At 49.1% G+C, this 17319-nt stretch overlaps 1 protein-coding gene across 1 annotated transcript in view; it reads left to right on the forward strand.

Moving 5' to 3' along the window:
* Positions 1-6111: 6111 nt before the first annotated feature.
* The window catches only part of TRPM8 (transient receptor potential cation channel subfamily M member 8), a 73782-nt gene continuing 62574 nt past the window's right edge, over positions 6112-17319 (forward strand). Inside the window, exons 1-4 of the mRNA XM_019739743.3 lie at positions 6112-6228; positions 9570-9643; positions 15246-15402; positions 16305-16482. Of these exons, the coding sequence (XP_019595302.2) occupies positions 6112-6228; positions 9570-9643; positions 15246-15402; positions 16305-16482 (526 nt within the window). The remainder of the gene's footprint in view (positions 6229-9569; positions 9644-15245; positions 15403-16304; positions 16483-17319) is intronic.

The following is a 17319-nucleotide window of genomic DNA, read 5'->3' on the forward strand; positions in this document are numbered from 1 at the left end:
GGCCTGATTTCCCTCTTTAGTAATTAATTTTTTCTGCGACATTGCTTGTATGGTTGTACGTTTATTCTTACTCTTAAATAATTTCACCAGGATACCTCTAAGCCTGTTTATTTTGCCTGGCATGAGACTCACTGGGACTTTTTTGCATTGAGGACTCAGTTCTTTCCTTCACGCAGGGAAGAAGGTTTATCCTGTTGACTTTTTGACTAATGTGTCCTGTAGGTGGGACATTTTCTTCCTGTGAAGGCCTGTTACGTACATGAGACATCTCATACACATGTTCCCCTTGGTTTCACAAGCGATGGACACAGTAAGAGGTGGCCCGGCTGCCCTGAGGAGCCCCCGTCTCCGAGGCACAGGTGGATGGACACCCATGGGCAGAGCCTTAGGATGTACTGGGCTCGTGCTGCCCTTGCTCAGTGCACTGCTTGTGCCGAGGGTCACTGCACAGGCGTCATGGGCTGGCCTGCCCTGTACATCCCAGCACATTCTCTGGCTTGACACTGGGTCACGTGATAATGCCAGTCTTTGCCGCCTCTGAGTAGGGTGCCAGTGAGAAATAGAGAGAGGAAGGTGCTTCACTGAAGGCCCAGGAGACGTCTTCTCAGAGTGTCCACCCTGTTTCTCTCTTTGTCACAGCTGCCTTCTTTATACACTACGGGGCTGGGAGTAACACACTCTCTGTGGTGCTGTGCATGCCCAGGGGACGCTGTAACCAGAAAACAATAATAAAACAACAACACCCTTTCCGGAGCTGAAAAACAAAACCGAAAACTCATCAAACTTGAGTTTGCATGTAGAAAGAGCACATGATCAAGGCAAAGATTTTAGACCGATATCTACTCAGAGTCTATACAATATTAGCATTTAAGAATAAGGGGGGAAGCATGTAAGTGTTGGACACAAAGAATAAAAGTGAGGTTGCCCTCAGGGCTTACGGAGCTGCCTGCATGGCGTTGGGGAAAGGGTTTCTCCAGTTCTCCCTGTGTGAATGCAGTCAGAAGGCAGTCGCGTAGATCACAAGCTCCTAACACACACCGCTTACTAACACACCCTAACACACACGTGTCCTTACACACGTGTCCTTACCACACATCCCAACACACCCTAACACACACCGCTTCCATGTCCTTTGCTGAGATGAGCCCCAGGACCTTCTCCTGGTGCCGAGACACGAGACCAAGGTGGGCAAGGCGGTGTGAAAGGCCTCACGCTGGTGTGGACATCAGTGATTCGTGGAGGGCCAAGTCTCAACTCGTGTTGAAAATATAGAAACAAAAATTAATATGAAGATAAAAATTACTCCCAAAGGTGAAAATATGGAATCTAAAAAGAATAGTTTAATAAGAACAACGTGGGTCTAGATCCCAGGAGATGAAGTGCTCAGAGCGCGAGCTGAAGGCAGTCAGCCTGTCAGCGAGCTTTGACCGACACTAACGCACTCAGCTGACTCAGTGGTTACGGGCGCCCGTTGCCGGTCCCGTCATTCTTTCCTAGAGTTACTCTGATTTCTTCCTTTCTTTCCATAAATCAGGAAATTAGGAGTCCTGCTTTGATTTTCTTCATGTAGGGGACCCAAATAAAACTGAGTTTCATGATCAGTCTCGCACAATGTTATTTTCAGAAGATACTTAGGTCATACAAAGCAAGAGCATTGGAGATAAATGTGAGTTAAAGGGTGTGGCACGATGCTAGAGCTTTCCTGATGCATTGGCCAACGCCCCTTTTTTCAGAGGTAGAACATAGTGAACTGAGCGTGTCAGTTACATGAGGTCCTCCTTATCGAATAGCGTGTCACACGTCATGGAGCTCCCTTGATGTCATTTTGCTGGTGGATTCCTGTTGGGGCGGTGCCCTTGGTGGGGTTAGCTGCCTCGAGCACATTTCACTCCCCCTCCTTCCTGAGGTTCCATTAATTTAGGGAAATACACTCAGAGTTAAAGCAGGAGGCTGGTCCCAGACTGAAACTCACACTTTCAGGCGTTCTGCTCCGCTGCCTCCCCGATGGGTGGATGTCGGTGCCTCTTTTACGTGAGTCCAAGTACTGCACATCTGACCCAGGACTGTCCAAGAGGCAAGTTGGCTGAGGTTTCGAGATCATGAGGCTTATGTATCATGGTTATAGCGTGTTACACCGTGTTATGTTGTGTCACAGTTTTGGAGTTATCCAAGCATGTTTTCTAAGCTGTACGTGAAACTCCAACTCCTAATTGTTGGGGTTGCGTGAATTAGTCCAGCATCACCTTTAACTTCTGGAACTTGGCAGACCATCTGGAAACTTAGTTTTCCTTCAGTAAAGTCGTGGCTCTCGTATCCATTCCAGGAGATGTGGGCTGCCGGTGTCCCCGGGCAGGTGTCCCCGGGCAGGTGTCCCCGGGCAGGTGTCCCCTGTGCAGTTAGGTGACTGGGAGTCAGTGTCCAGAGCTCATGATCCTCACTGCTCTTCCACAGCAGAACCCTTTCTTCAGAGGGAACCTTCTAGAACCATGGAGATGTACATCTGAGAAGGCAACACTGCTCCCGTTGATGTGGGGAGGGGTCTCTGAGGCCCTCACAGCAGGGCGGCCCTGGGGACCCCCTTTAAAAAGCACTACTCTAGACTGTTGAGTGAAACCCTGAAACTGTCTGCTTTGGGGCAGCCTGGCTTTTCTTCTCTGGACTAAGGCAGACAGTCCGGGGAACACCAAAGTGCTGTGGAGGAATGGGAACTCAGTTCCACGTCCAGCAAGGATTTCCAAGAACATGATGGAGAGAAAAAGGTCAGAGGCTGTCATCAGTATTTATTATCTTATTGTTGCCTGTTTTCCTTTTAGCTTCAATTTATCATGTACTTTCAGTTTATCATTTTAGTGCCCTTAACTTCACCACGCCCACCTACCCACAAACACCTTCTACTCACGTAGTTGCTATTATATTATTATATTTGCCCTGTACTTTTATCTTTCTCTCTCTGCTCGTTCTTGTCCCCCAAGATTTAAACACGATCCCACCTCTTTAGAGACAAGAAGGCAGCCATCCACCCCCTCCTCTCCTTCCCTCCAGCCGCCTCCCCCATTTGCTCCTGTGGAAGGAAAGATCTCAGCTCCCACTTACTGAAACTGGTTATCTTCACCTTGCCTGGTCTCTAGATACTTTCCTGTTTATTAAATATATTTTCTAGACTACATAAACAATGCATTTAATTTTGCATTAAATATAAACAATGAAAGAATAAAATCACTTATAGGCCCACCCTTCCACATAGAGCAGTGGTTAACATTTTGGTACATTTACTTCCACCGGACGTTGTAAAGCCACCTTTCTAAGGAAGCTGTGAGGCTGAAGGACACATTCAAGGTCACAGGGTGAGTGGCTGAACCCAAGGTCACTGTCTCTTAAGCCAGAGCTCTTAACCACTGGGATTTCTTGCCTATATTCCTGCTTTTTTTTTTTTCTTGACTCATCATGAATCATAATAATTTTTTCCATGTCATTTAAATACTGCCTCATGGCACCACCCTCTTACTTCTTTTGGGTGGAATGTTGTACTGATGGAAATATAGGTTGTTTCCAATTGTCCCTCTTATAAATAACTCAGCAATGAACATCTTTGGAGCACAATACTTTTTTTATTTCTAATTATTTCTTTGCCCAGATTCTGCAAAGCCAGTTCATTGGGTCAACATGATGATATTTAAATGCTTTGCTACCTTGTGGCCAAATTGCTTTGCAGGCAGTACAGTGATTTTTACTCCCCACTGAATCATATTTGACCCCACGTATCACCCGTCTTCCCAGCATCAGACACTGTCATCTGAAACCGTCTCCTCTTGGTGTTTCATTGGTGTCCGGCTTCTGTTGTGTTTATTACCCGGGAGGCTTAGCGTATTTTTGTGTTTAGTGGTGGTTTGTGTTCCCTCGTTTGGTGGGTTCAGATTTTAGCCGGTTGCCCATTTTCCTGCTGGGTTTTGTGTTGTTCACCTCATGGTGTGATTTTATTCCTTTTCCTCAGCGTCAACTGATTCCTCCCTGGCGTGACTTTCACTTATTCCTCTCCCTGCTGGTTGTCATCCCATTTTCCTGAGGTTCCTGGGGGACCCCTGTGGGCCCTGTCTTCTCACTCTCCAGGCTGTCCCTGGGGACCGCTTCTGACCTTGCCCCTTTGTCCTTGGGTCCTCTGTCCCTTCTCCTGAGGCCCCAGCTTCTTTCACACCTAAGTCTTCAGAATGTGTTTAGCTGACTGATAACAGTAAACCTGGAATATATGTTACAATGTAAGACGTCGTAAAGGAAGCCTAGATTCATAGTCACCTTGAATATCGACTGGCCTCTGAAAACCAGTTAGAAGCTAATACTCATAACGGCATTTGGAAGTCGGGACAGGGCTGCTTGCTGCTCATCTTACATGCTCTCCCAGGTCTTGTTTGACTGAAATGTGATCAGAAAGCAAAACTACACTCACTCCATTGCAACAAAATAAGCAGCTGCTTTGCTGCGAGACAAATGAAATCATTTCCTGACCATCGGAGCCCTACTTAGAAGCAATTTGCTGTTTGGGGATCACAGTAAAGACCTGGCAGGATTGATTTGTGGTTTTACAAGAATGTATGTAAAGTACCAATTAATACTCTGAACCTCTCTTCGAAATGCCTGGGGAGGGAAGTAAAAGAAGCACTCGCTGTGTTAAACAGCCTGGACTGACCATGCTGAGAGAGCTTTAAAGAAGTTTCCAGCCTCGGTGGGGTGGGGGTGTTTTGAGGCCGGCCTGGGTGGAGGTCAGGCCCCGTGGGCTGGGGGCCTTTGCCACATGGGGGGGGGGTTATGGAAGGTGATGTGGGCTGAAGTCTGCAAACACAAGGGGGATCAGGAGGGTGGGGGTGTTGTTTAGTCATTTAATTATCACTGTTTGTACATATCTGTACAGCTCTGGTCTGTGCCAGGCCCTGGGAATATAGGGTCTGGTTCTTGGCTTCAGCCAGCTAACGGGCCAAGCGGGTCATGAAGCAAATTAGGGTGGTCACGATGGGCAGCGAGACCAGGTCCCCGGCCCCTGCACCAGCCGGGCGTCACGGGCGCCTCCCTGAAGAACTGAGGCATGAGAGGGTGAGCGGGAGATAAGGAGACAGCGGGGCCTGGGGAAGAGGGTTCCGGACAGAGGGTGGGACGGGGACGGGACGGCGTGGCCCACGTGAGGTGCAGGCCCCGGTGCACAGGAATCACGTGGGCCTGGGGCGCAGCCGTGGGCCAGCGGGGAGACTGGAGGGGCTGAAGGAGCTGGCACTGCCACTCAGAGGTGGTAGCGACAGCAGTCATGTCACGGGTGGCTGGGGAGCTTGGTGCCAGGAGACTTAGGGAGATGGGGTGTACAGGAAGGGTGAACTTTCGTTCTAGAAATGTCTTGTTTACTGTGTTTGCAGGCCACCCAGGGACATGGGGTAGCCAGTGGTGGGTTTGGTCTGCAGCCTGGGCTATGCTTTGAGTTGGCGTTTGGGAGACAGGGAGAGAAGGCGCCTGCAGTGTGGGACGGGAGGGTCTAAGAGTGAGAGGAGCAGGGGGGCAGCCTGGGAGGCCTCTCCATGGGCCCGGGCCACCTGTGACGCCCCAGCTCCCGACCCCAGGCCCACAGGCCGCTGCAAGTCTCAGGGTGACCAGGAGCAGCGCGCTGGCCCTCAGGTCCACTGCTACCATCTGTCAAGGCCCTTCTCCCCCTTCCCTTGGTCAGGGCCGGGATTCCTTCCCCGCAAATTTGACAGCCACATCTTCTGGCCAATACAGCTGCTAGTTACAGTTTGTCCTGTAAGTTCCCTTCACTCCAAGGTCATTACCTTAGAAGTGTCTATTTCGAGGCTCCAGTGTGTGATGCACGTCCCACCGCGGAGAGGGGGCACCCAGGAGGGCCCTGCCCCAGGTGTGGGGGATCCGTGAAAATGTGTGGCAGGGTGGAAACTCCAGCTGGCTTACGGAGGATGAAGAAGGATGGGACGGGTACAGCTGCCCCCACGGGCAGGCAGGGACGGAGTGGGGGCACTCTGCAGGTGGCTGAGCGGAGAGGGTGGAGGGGCAGGGCTTTGGGTTGAAGCTTCCCGTGAAGCCCACGCCTCCCCCCCTCCCCCATTCTCCACAGGAGCACAGATGTCCTTCGAGGGAGCCAGGCTCAGCATGAGAAACAGAAGGAATGGCACACTGGACAGCACCCGCACCCTCTACTCCAACGTGTCACGGAGCACAGATGTGTCCTACAGCGAAAGCGTGAGTCGGGGGGCGCCCAGGCAACGCGCTAGTGTCTGAAAGCAGCACTTGGGCAACTGGGATTATTTGGGCACTGACTCTCCTTCTTTAAAAAGGTCCTGTGGGCTGTTTTTGTTGAATGTAGAAGCATCTTCTTCTGTGTTGTTTTACCAAGCATTCCTTTTTAAAAGATTGTTACTGTAACCTTAATAAGTTGCTAAACAATGCATTTCTTAACTTTTTCTGAGCATGTAAATACTACACTTTTAATAGTTATTTTACTACTTAAGCTTTGTGTTCTTGCTTGCAGTCCTGTTGGTTCTGGATTGTTTTCAACGCTGAGGCTGGTGTCTCAGTTTGTTCTTGCTGTAGCTTCTAACTTGTTCTAAGCCAGCATCACTGTTGCCTTCCGGACGTGGAGACACACCCATCATTGCTTCCGGGGTGAGCCAGACGCCGGTGGGGTGCCAGCAGGAAGCAGGCCCTTTGTGCTGGGCAGGGTGTTTTGATCTTGCTGGTGGTTCCATGGGCCGCCTTTGTGACATGTCATTGAGCTGTAAGAAGACAGACAAACAAGCAACAACTTCGCCCCCAGCCCCACTGTGTATTTAAGGAGTCACTGGCTCTCAGGCACTGCCTCTGTGTTGTCCATTCCCTGTGCCAAGCACCTGCTTTCTTTTATACCTGGTCTCCTGGGCCCTGGCCCTGTGAGAAACAAGCAGCGGTCAAGGGACAGTGTAGCCTCTCCAATACTCTCCTCCTCCAGCTTCAAGTGACGAGAGACACCTGGGGGAGGGCAGGAAAGGCCTTTCTGGGTCGTGGGTGGACTCAGGTGTTGGTGTCTTGGGAGATGGACAGGGCTGGGTCTTTCTCTTGCTTCCACAGACTTTCTGGATGGGCTCTCTGCTCCCCTGCACCCTTGCAGGTTGTCCCCTCAGAGATAGGGGTGGCCCGTGGGTAGGACTTCTAAGGCCACCCACGGACCTCTCAGTTCTGGGGGGGGTCCCGTTTGGTCCCCGGGAACACAGCTCTGCAAAGTGCATTCTCGGGGACTTTTCAAATTTTTCAGCAACAAAGCAGTTTTTATCACCACCTGTTCTGCAGGGTCCTTGATTTCACAAGCTTGTGCATCTGGTGAGTTTCTTCACTTGTGTTAAGTAGACGTAGAATTAGTTAGGATGATAGAAAATACCACGTGGAAGAATGGGCATTACCGGTTTTCAAAGTATTTGCATTCAGATTGGGTGTGGAAATTATTTTTGCTTCCTACATTTTTATTGCCTGTAGAAAAGAATGTACAAGTGTAAATGTCCAGCTTAAGGAAGAATAATGAAACGCACACTCTTGTTCCCACACCAGCCTAAGGAATGGACCTTCTCCAGGACCCCTGCGCCCCCTGTGCGGTCTCTCCCCTCCCGGCAGAGGCAGGCTCGACCCTGAATTTTGTGCTGCCGTTCCTTGCTTTTGTATATAAGTTTATGACTCGAATATGTATTACTGAAACAGTATGGTTGAGTTTTGTCTGTTTTTGACATATATGGAATTATACAATAAGTATGCTTTTGTGAGTTCATTTGCTGCTCTCTGTTATATTTTGAGATTCGTCATGTTGATATGTGGAGCAGTTAATTCATTTCACTGCTGTGTAGCCTCCACCACGTGCACACCTTTATCCAGACTAAGGGTGTGTGTGTGTGTGTGTGTGTGTGTGTGTGAGAGAGAGAGAGAGAGAGGGAGAGAGAGGGAGAGAGAGGGAGAGAGAGGGAGAGAGAGGGAGAGAGAGGGAGAGAGAGGGAGAGAGAGGGAGAGAGAGGGAGAGAGAGAGAGAGAGAGAGAGAGAGAGAGAGAGAGAGAGAGAGAGAGAACATTTGGGTTTCCAGGTTTGGCTCTTAGGAGATATGCCACTCTGGACATTTTTGGATGTGTGAGCTGGGCTCCTGGAATCATTCTTTGGGTTGAGGCCAGGCAGTGGAGGCGAACACCTCTGTCATGGGGTCGTGTTTAAGACACAGAATTTATGTGGAAACTTTTATTCAAAAGGTTAGGAAGAGGAGGCACGTGATCCCAGTTCTACGATATCTTAGCATGTCCGGGGGCGAGGTGGTAGCAAGGGGAGAAACTGCTGAAAGCACTGTGAACTTCGTTCCAGGAGACGGACTGCCCCGTCCCCCATTTTTGGGGTTCATGGCTGACGATGGTATCACTGTGGGGGACACAGAGTCATAGCTGGCTTTTGAGGACAAACTTGGGAGGACAAACTTGCATGGAGTCTGATAACTCCAGCTGCCAGTGCCCAGTGACCTGGGGGAGGTGGATTTGGGGGAAGTGGTTCAGCCCCCAAGCCCACTGCCAGGCGTTCTGAGCTTGCAGGTCGTTCACGGGACAACCTTCCCTCTCTCTCCACAAGGAACTATTTCTAGGGATGTCACTTTACTGGCAATGGTGGCCAGTTTTCTAGAATGCTCCTACCAATTTACTCACCTACCCACAGTGGGCATGAAACCCCAATGCCTTGCCCTGCACCCATGTGGGGGTCAATTGCCTTTTGGATTCTTCCAACCTGCTGGGTATGCACTGGGACGTCCTTGTGGTTTCACCAGATTCGCCCCATCACTGATGGGGTTGAGCTTCTCTCGACACATTTACGGGTTGTTTGTATGTCTTCTTTTGTTCAGTGCCTGCCCAAGTCTTTTGCCATTTTCCCATTAGGCTGTCTGTCTCATTCTCAGTGATTTATAGTTCTTTATACATTCCGTTTACCAATCGTATGATTAATACACGGCATAAATACCTTTTCCCACTTTGAGGAGTATAGGTATTTTTGAAATATTTGTCATCTGTTTCCAAATAGTTTGCTCCTGCCAATTAAAGGGAAGTTTTTGGCTTCCAGTCTTTTGTTGTTTGTCAGAATTAGGTCCGGGATATGCCCCACCACCTCGCACACAGTGGGAGAAACAACGATGGACAGAGTGTTGGGATTATATCTTCTTTTGAAAAGCAAGCATAAGAGGAATGGAATCTGCAATGATACAGTATTTATGCTAAACTATCAGCCAGCGATTAAACTCCCCTGGTCGTCTTAGAGACGGAAAATGGAATTTGTATATATAGAATGACATTTATTACAAGATAGCTCTAAGTAATTTTTAGACAAATTTACATTTAGCTATAAAAATTTAAACAAATGTCTCTTTTTAAAAAACGTTGTATACTCTAAAAGTATGAATGAATGCTGGATGCTACGAATATGTGGTAAGTTCTTAAGTCCTTTGTAGGAGGTTTATGTCATTTTTAGTATTCATTTTTAACAGCAGGGGTGAGAATACATCAGTAATGTGTTGTCCAATATTCTTTCTCCAAAGGACTTGGTGAATTTTATTCAAGCAAATTTTAAGAAACGGGAATGTGTCTTCTTTACCAAAGATTCTAAGGCCACGTAAGCATCCATTTTCCCTCCATTTTTGCTTCCATGTTCAAAGATAAATTATTAACATCCATTACAACAGACACACAAATGCTCGCTAGTTCATTATTCAAGTTGTTTCCATGTTGCAATCCTCAGAAGTGGTGCATGAGCAGGAAGAATATATCATGTAATTTGAAGTTGGTCCCTACAGCAATCGTTCTACTTCACGTGCTTAGCTTTGTCAATATTTGGGAGAGGCTCCAAGACAGGCGGTCGCCGCCTTCAGCATTCCCACACGCTCACCCGAGTGGCTGTGGCAGCATATGTGCTGTGTTACAGTGGTTGGCAGGTGACGCCGAGCATGGACACATGTGCCATCTGACTAGCTCCTCTGTCGGGCGGTCGGCTTTGAGCCTTTGTCTGATCGGGTGTTTACCTACTGTGGGCTGCTTGTGTCTTGGAGCATTGAGGCTGGGTTACGAAAGCCACAGGGAGCAGCTCTGCCCACAGGCGGTCCTCAGGGGATGTTAGCTAATGAGCAAGTGAGAGAATGGATTGACGGCTGATCTTTCCCACAGAAGTTGCTCCAGGATCAAGGGAAACAAGTTGGTCCTACCTCCCTTCCCTCTTGCGCCTCTCTGCCTTTTCTCCTTTGCCTGCTGGTGATGGCAGAAAGAGTCTAACTATTAGCTGGTTGGGTCGTGACTGCTGTGCTTGATAATTAAAGCATTGACCCCCTGTTGAGTGGAGCCAGTGAACAGAGGAAGGTGGAAGGACAAACACTGGCAGAATCAGCCCTAGTCCACCCTTGGCCTGGCTGCCTGCTCGCTGCACGACCTTGAGCCAATTATTTTCTTGTGCACCGAGTTCTCTTATCCTAACATACTAGCAAAGTATGGGTTGTGGTAAGGATTCAATGGGGTAACACAGAAAATACCCACCAGATTGCTTTGGAGCATCAAAGGTCCTTAATAAATGTGTTTCCTTACTCTGTGTGAATTAGAAAATGCACATCAGGAAAACTAAGACTCTCTCTTTTGTCATCAGTGTGCTCTTACCCATCAGAGTCACTTGACAGAGTATAAGCTCCATGGGTCAGCTGTCTACTCCCTGGATGTTTCACTGAGAAATTTTGCAGTTAATCTATTTGTCTGACTGGCAGAAAATACAGTTTGGATGCATTCAGTCATTCAGCAAATATTTATTGGGCACCTCCCATGTCATGGAGACTTGATGTACTTGATTACTAAGTCTACCACCCCCACCGCATAAGTTAGCGGCTATTGTCATTTGACAGACAAGGCGCATGCGGCCCAGGGGTGTTCAGTACGTTATCTAAGGTCCCATGGCCCGTGGGAGATGGATGAGGGACTGAACCCAGGTTTTCTGATTCCTAGGTTGTGTTCTTTTTATCCCCAGCTCCTACCCTTCCTAAGGACAACACTGCCCAGCCAGACCGTATGCGTCAGTACCTTCTTACCGTGTTTCCCCGAAAATAAGACCTAGCCTGACAATCAGCTCTAATGCGTCTTTTGGAGCAAAAATTAGTATAACACCCGGTCTTATTTTACAATAATATAAGACCGGGTCTTATATAACATAACATAACGTAACGTAGCGTAACGTAACGTAACGTAACGTAACATAACACCGGGTCTTATATTATTTTTTGCTCCAAAAGATGCATTAGAACTGATTGTCCAGCTAAGTCTTATTTTTGGGAAAACACGGCAGTTGCAGATATCCAATCTAATTGGCTGCATGAAAGGGGATGGTAATGGGGCCTCATGGCTGAAAAGAACAGCTAGATCCTGGATTCAATGTCACCAAGACCCTGTCTCTTTCCACCTGTCGTTTCTGCTATTTTCTGGGTGGGCAGGCTCTTCACAGTGGCAGCAAAATGGTCACCATATCTTTGGCTTATGTGTTATCAACTTACCATTTTGCCAGGGGGGGAAAGAATGCCTCATTTCTAGTAATTCCACCAAAAGTCTGGGCTGCAGTTCACGGCTCTCATTGGCTGAACCTGGGCCCCGTGTCCATCTCTGTGCTGATCCCTGGGGACAGGGACAGAACATGGTGACTGGCCAGGCTCGGGCCATGTGCCCACAGGGACCCAGTGATTCCTCAGAGGCAGATCCTGGTGCTCCTATGAGCAGAAGGGGAGATGGGTGCGAGATAGGGAAACCTCGTAGCGCTTGGTGATAGCCTGCGTCTGGCTCAAAACGAAGGGAGATGTGGCAAACAGTCCACCCTCAACAACACAAGCAGAGGACAGGATCCCTGTGGAGTCTTCCAGTTCCCTCCTCCAAAGACACACAAGGCTGTAGACCAGGGTCAAGACGCTGGACTCTTTGAACTTCCCCATATTTATTATTTCTTATCTCTCCATAGGTAGTGCCTATACGCTGTTATTCTGAATTCCCCATCAGACAAGGGAATCCAGTGAAGTGACTGTTAATGCGAAGAGCCTAATTGTGCTGCTGCTTGCCACGCTAGCTGACATAGGCTGCCCAAGACTCTGCAGAGAGTCTGCGGGGTTGTCTCATGTGCTGAGCGCAGACCTCTCACGTCTCTCCACGCTGACCCCTTGTGGATGGATGTCTGTTTCTTGGGTGGCCACTGGAGAGCGATGCCCTACCGTTGCCCCTGCTGCTGGTGCCCTCTGAGACGTTGCTACCTTGCGTGGGTCCCTCCTGAGGCTGTAGCCCCTGATCTGGGCTTGTCCTCTTCAGCTCCACCGCTGGGTTCCAGGTAGAAACAGGAACTCCACTTTCGTTATAGCTGCTCTGTGCGGTGGGGCTTTCTGCCATGACAGAAATATCTTCACTATAGATAGTCTATGTCTTCACGGTGCTGTGTGCTAGTCACTGGCCACATGGGGCTGTTGAGATTTGAAATGTGGCTCGTACAACCAAGGAACTGAGTTCATGTAATTTTAATTGTGATGAATTTAAATAGAAAATGAAGCAGTTACATGTGGCTAGGGGCTACCTTATCGACAGTGCAGCTTTATAGGGTTCAGGCTTGGTCTGAGGGTAGAACTAGGGTCCTGGGGTTCTCTGTCCACTCCATCTCTCCTCGCTGTCACCCCATCCCTCCTCCAGGTATCTGTGCTGTGGTGCCTGCCTGGCTTCTTGTCTATTTGTGATCACGCGTGCAGGCCGGACCCACACTGATGTATCACTCCCAGCAAAGAGCGGGCCGCTTGTAAAGATTCCTGTCCGGATACATTTGTTTCTCATTATGAAATCTCTTTGCTGTGTGACTTCGGTCGTTTCCCCAGGCTTCCAGTACTTCCAAAGGCTCTCTATTAGCAGAGGAACTCAATTTGTGGAACACTCTTGAAGCCACTTTCTTGTAGGTGTAGACTCTCCATCCGCTTCTGGAGCAGCCCTAAAACTTGCCTCCAAAGCAACTCGTTTCTGCTCCCACTGTCTTTTCAGAAGCAGTCTCAGAAAATCATATCACTATTATCATTTTGCAAAACAAAAAATGTGATCTATGACCACAGAATGCTTATAGAAGTAATTCTGCATTTTGCCATCTTTCAAATAAGCTCCTTGTTGAACACGTCCTTGAGGATATAGCCCATCCTATGGTCATGACAGCTATGTAAACTTAAGCCCATCTTCTGGAAGGCAAAAACACTTAACAAAAATCACTGAGGATGGATGAGGATATAAACTATTTACAAGAAGACCAATCAATGTATTCACTCACTCGTTTGTTTCTTCATCATTCAGAGGATATTTGCTGAATGCTTGTATGCTAGGAACAGAGAGTATAAGATAAACACAAAGCCTAGCTGGCAAGCCAATCCTAACAGATTTCCTCAGTTTGTATACCTTTATTGGACCCAGCCCGCCCAGGAAGTCTTTGCTCCAGGCTCACCATGTATGTGTAGTTGTCCGGGTTGTGTACTGCACAAAGGTGCTAGGGGTCCCTGGGGCATAGATTCCTGTGCTATCCGTGCACCCTAGCCAGGCCCACATCTGCCACAGGGGACACCTTTCCTAGTAAGTTGGTGCTTAGAATGACCCCATATTTGATTGTAGGACCTGGGACATGGTAAGAATGAAGGAGTCACTGATCTACTAGGGCTTGGAAAACAGGGTTTACTGGGAGTATCCTGGGCAAATGAGGACATTTGCTCGCTCACGGGTCGTGGCACTGTCTTGCTCCATCATCCCTTTGCCCCCTCAGAAAAAGGAGCACTCTGCCCCCTGGCCAAACATGTCTCTCACTTTGCTACTCTCCAGCTTTTTGGGATAGAACTCTAGTCTCCTCTCCACCGACCGTGGCCCCATTGGATTCTTAGCACCTTCTGAATCTTGTCCTCAGGCTGATGGGAGAGAGAACAGGGAGAACCAAGTGGGTGGCACAGGCCGGAAGAAACCAGGAGGAGGGTGAGCAGGGCCTCACTGGGGCAGCGGCTTTGGCCACGTTAGAATTTCTGTTATGGCGGCTGTTCATCTCTCTGGACATGACGGTCCTTACTCAGGATGCAGCACAGCCCTGGACAGAGGACCTAACAGTCATGGAAGTGTTTTGTCAAAAAAAATTTTTTTTTTACCTCATTTTTGCTTCTCTTCTGTTGCCACTGCCTTTGCTATTCCTTGATTTGCACTATGGCAGGCTCCATAACGTAAAGTCACTGGATAGAGCATGTTCCACGTGCCAGGCCCAGCTGGAGGCTTCACGTCCTTTCCAGCCCTCTCAGTGAGCCCGCGTGGAGAGGGGTTGTGCCAGGACAAAAGGAGGTGTTTGGTTTGGTCCTCGCTGCACGCTGCCGGGTGTTGTACTCAGCTCTTCCCGAGAGATCATCGCAACTTGAGGGCGAATCCCATCTAGTTAATCTCCGGGTGCCGTGGAGCTCAGCCCGGGTCGGACTCCGAGTGGATTTTCAATCCATATTTGTTGAATGATTGCAGTATATTGGGAAGGAGAAGGAGGAAGAGGCTTCACCGCTCACTGCCTGTCTTGTCATCCATTCCAATTTCATATCAGGCAGACGCATCATTTAACAAACAATTAAATTTAGTGCTGCGGCACTTTAATGGGAAGAAATCGTGTTCATTCATTGCACAGTTTGTCTTTGTCTTATCCCAAGTTATTGAAGGTCTTCCAAGCAGCTTATGTCCCGTATAGAAAGGATGGTCTCTCTGATTTTTGCAACATGTTGGGCCCCTGCCAGGGGACCGCCTCTCTCCTGGGCTCACCTCACTTCAGGAGAGCTTTACTGGCCGGGCAAACTGGCAGGGATGGCACTGCAGCACTGAGACCCACCCCAGGGCTCCTGTATTTTATGAACAATCCAGATTTGTAAGACTTAACCCATAATAACGTCATAGCGACATATGCAGAGGCTAGACTCCATGAGGGAAGGGTTTGCTGTCCTTATATCTTAACTTTCAACACAAAGCTTGCTTTTTTTAGGATGGACAATAGACATCCAGGTGGTTTTTAAACAATCCACTGAGATGATGAAAATAGTTGGAAAGTACGACTTGATGGTCAAATCTCTTTTTGTGTTTACTCAAGCGAATCATGTGTGGTTTATTCTAAAAACGTGAACTATTTGAGTAGGTTACATGAAATCTCTTCCTTCCATCCGTGTCATTGTGCTCAGGGAAAACGTGTGCAAGTGTGGCTACGCCCAGAGCCAACACGTAGAGGGCACTCAGATCAACCAAAACGAGAAATGGAATTATAAGAAACACACCAAGGAGTTTCCGACCGATGCTTTTGGGGATATTCAATTTGAGACTATGGGGAAGAAAGGGAAGGTAAGCAATGGTTTTCTACTCGAGATGGCTAATCCACACGCTGACACAACTTGGGCTACCTTGGGTTACCTTGAACTGTCTAGTATGGAGGCGGGAGAGATGGGCAGTCAATCCAAAAGCTATTGCAGAAAAAGATAAACCTGTAAACGTAAAAAAGCTGGGATTATATTATGTACAACTGGAAAACTCAACAGGTGACGGCGGGCTTGTCACCCAGCGGCCTTACTCCACACACCACAGACACTCATGTAACACCCTTGACCCTCAATGCTGCAAGAGGCCAGATGAAGGCCGTTGGGAACCGTCCAGTTTAGTTTGGGGGATGGCATTGTTGAGAACGTGTAAGGCCCTGCATTAGGTGGCATCCCCTCTGCACACCCGCACTGCAGGCTCTTGCACAGGGTTTTACAAAGATGTTGAATGATTAGCAAGTGCATCTCCTTAAATCTTCCTGTGTCCTTTGTCTCAGTGACCTTGACTCCTCACATACCCAGGCCTGTTGGGGCAGCCCCGGCAGGGGACCCAGCTCCCCCCACTGCTGTGTCTGCACGGGATCTCTGCCCTAGGATGGCCCCACTCTCTCTAGCCTCCTACAGCTCTCCCTCGCTCACTCAGTGCTGTCCCGCCACACTACCTCTGGGGACGCCCTCAAATGTAAACCCTGTCCTCTTTCTACTCCCCTGAAAACACCTCACTGGTGCCCTGCTGCCTTTAGCATAAAGTCCCAAAGTCTTCAGCTTGAAAGGCCCTGTGGTGGCACCACATACCCTCAGCCTATCAATTTCCTTCCACTTTTCCTTAGGCCCCTCCTTACCTGCTGTCCGGTAGGAGCAGGTAAGCCTGCTAAGCCGGGACGGTCAGGAGAACACTGCCGACCGTGATGCTTTCCCTCTTCCCCGCAGTACATCCGACTATCCTGTGACACGGACGCCAAAACCCTCTACGAGCTGCTGACCCAGCACTGGCACCTGAAAACGCCCAACCTGGTCATTTCTGTCACCGGAGGCGCCAAGAACTTTGCCCTGAAGCCGCGCATGCGCAAGATCTTCAGCCGCCTGATCTACATCGCGCAGTCGAAAGGTCTGCGCGCCCCCGGGCGGAGGTTTCGTGCCCAGTTGGTCCTTCGGGCCACGCGAGGTCTCCTGGGGCAGAGCGGCGTTCTCCCGTGCAGCTCACGGGCGGAATCCAGATGCTCTAGAACCAGATGACTAAGCCTTGTCTTAGCAAAAGCGAGACCCTCAAATGAGTGGGCAGACAGTGAGCTTTCCCTCATTGCCGAAGACAGTGGTAAAGTTAGAGAGTGGAGACAAATAGGGAACAGGAAGACTTTCTAACAATGGGGGGAGAGCTGCCTCCAGATTCCCGAAGCTTCCATTACCAGAACTAATTGAGACAGGCCAGGGACCATCCCTCAGGCTGGATTCCTGAATGGGGAGTATATCAGACTAGGGTCGTGTTCAAGTTTAGATTCTATTATTACACTAAATAACATTTTCTAGGTCTTTTATTTACTTCCACTTTGAAAACAAAACCAAACCCAAAACCGTGCTACCCCCTTGACGTTGTGAAGCTCATCAAAGGTAACCCTTAAAGTAGCAGTGTGCAAAACTGTGTCATTAGAGTTAAATCGTAGGCCACAGGGTCATGCCAGGAAGAGCCCTCAGACCCACCGAGGTGGCGGTCTGGGAGCAGAGAGCTCTGCTGTCCATGGTGGCACTGCTTCGCTTGTTCAAGGGCTCAGGCCAGCGATTTATTTTCTGTGGAAAGATTTACCTGAGAGGCTGATTCAAGGTGCACATCCCCTGGCCCGCCTCCCAGAGGTGACGCTTCAGCTCTGGAGTGGGACCCTGATCTGTGTTTGGAAGCGCTGAGATCCTCTTCTCCTCCCTTCCCATCCATCCGGTCCCAGGCCAGCCC

This window comes from Rhinolophus sinicus, chromosome 17 (genome assembly GCF_057876585.1).
Source record: "Rhinolophus sinicus isolate RSI-liver-muscle chromosome 17, RSI-T2T, whole genome shotgun sequence".
Taxonomy (NCBI): domain Eukaryota; kingdom Metazoa; phylum Chordata; class Mammalia; order Chiroptera; family Rhinolophidae; genus Rhinolophus; species Rhinolophus sinicus.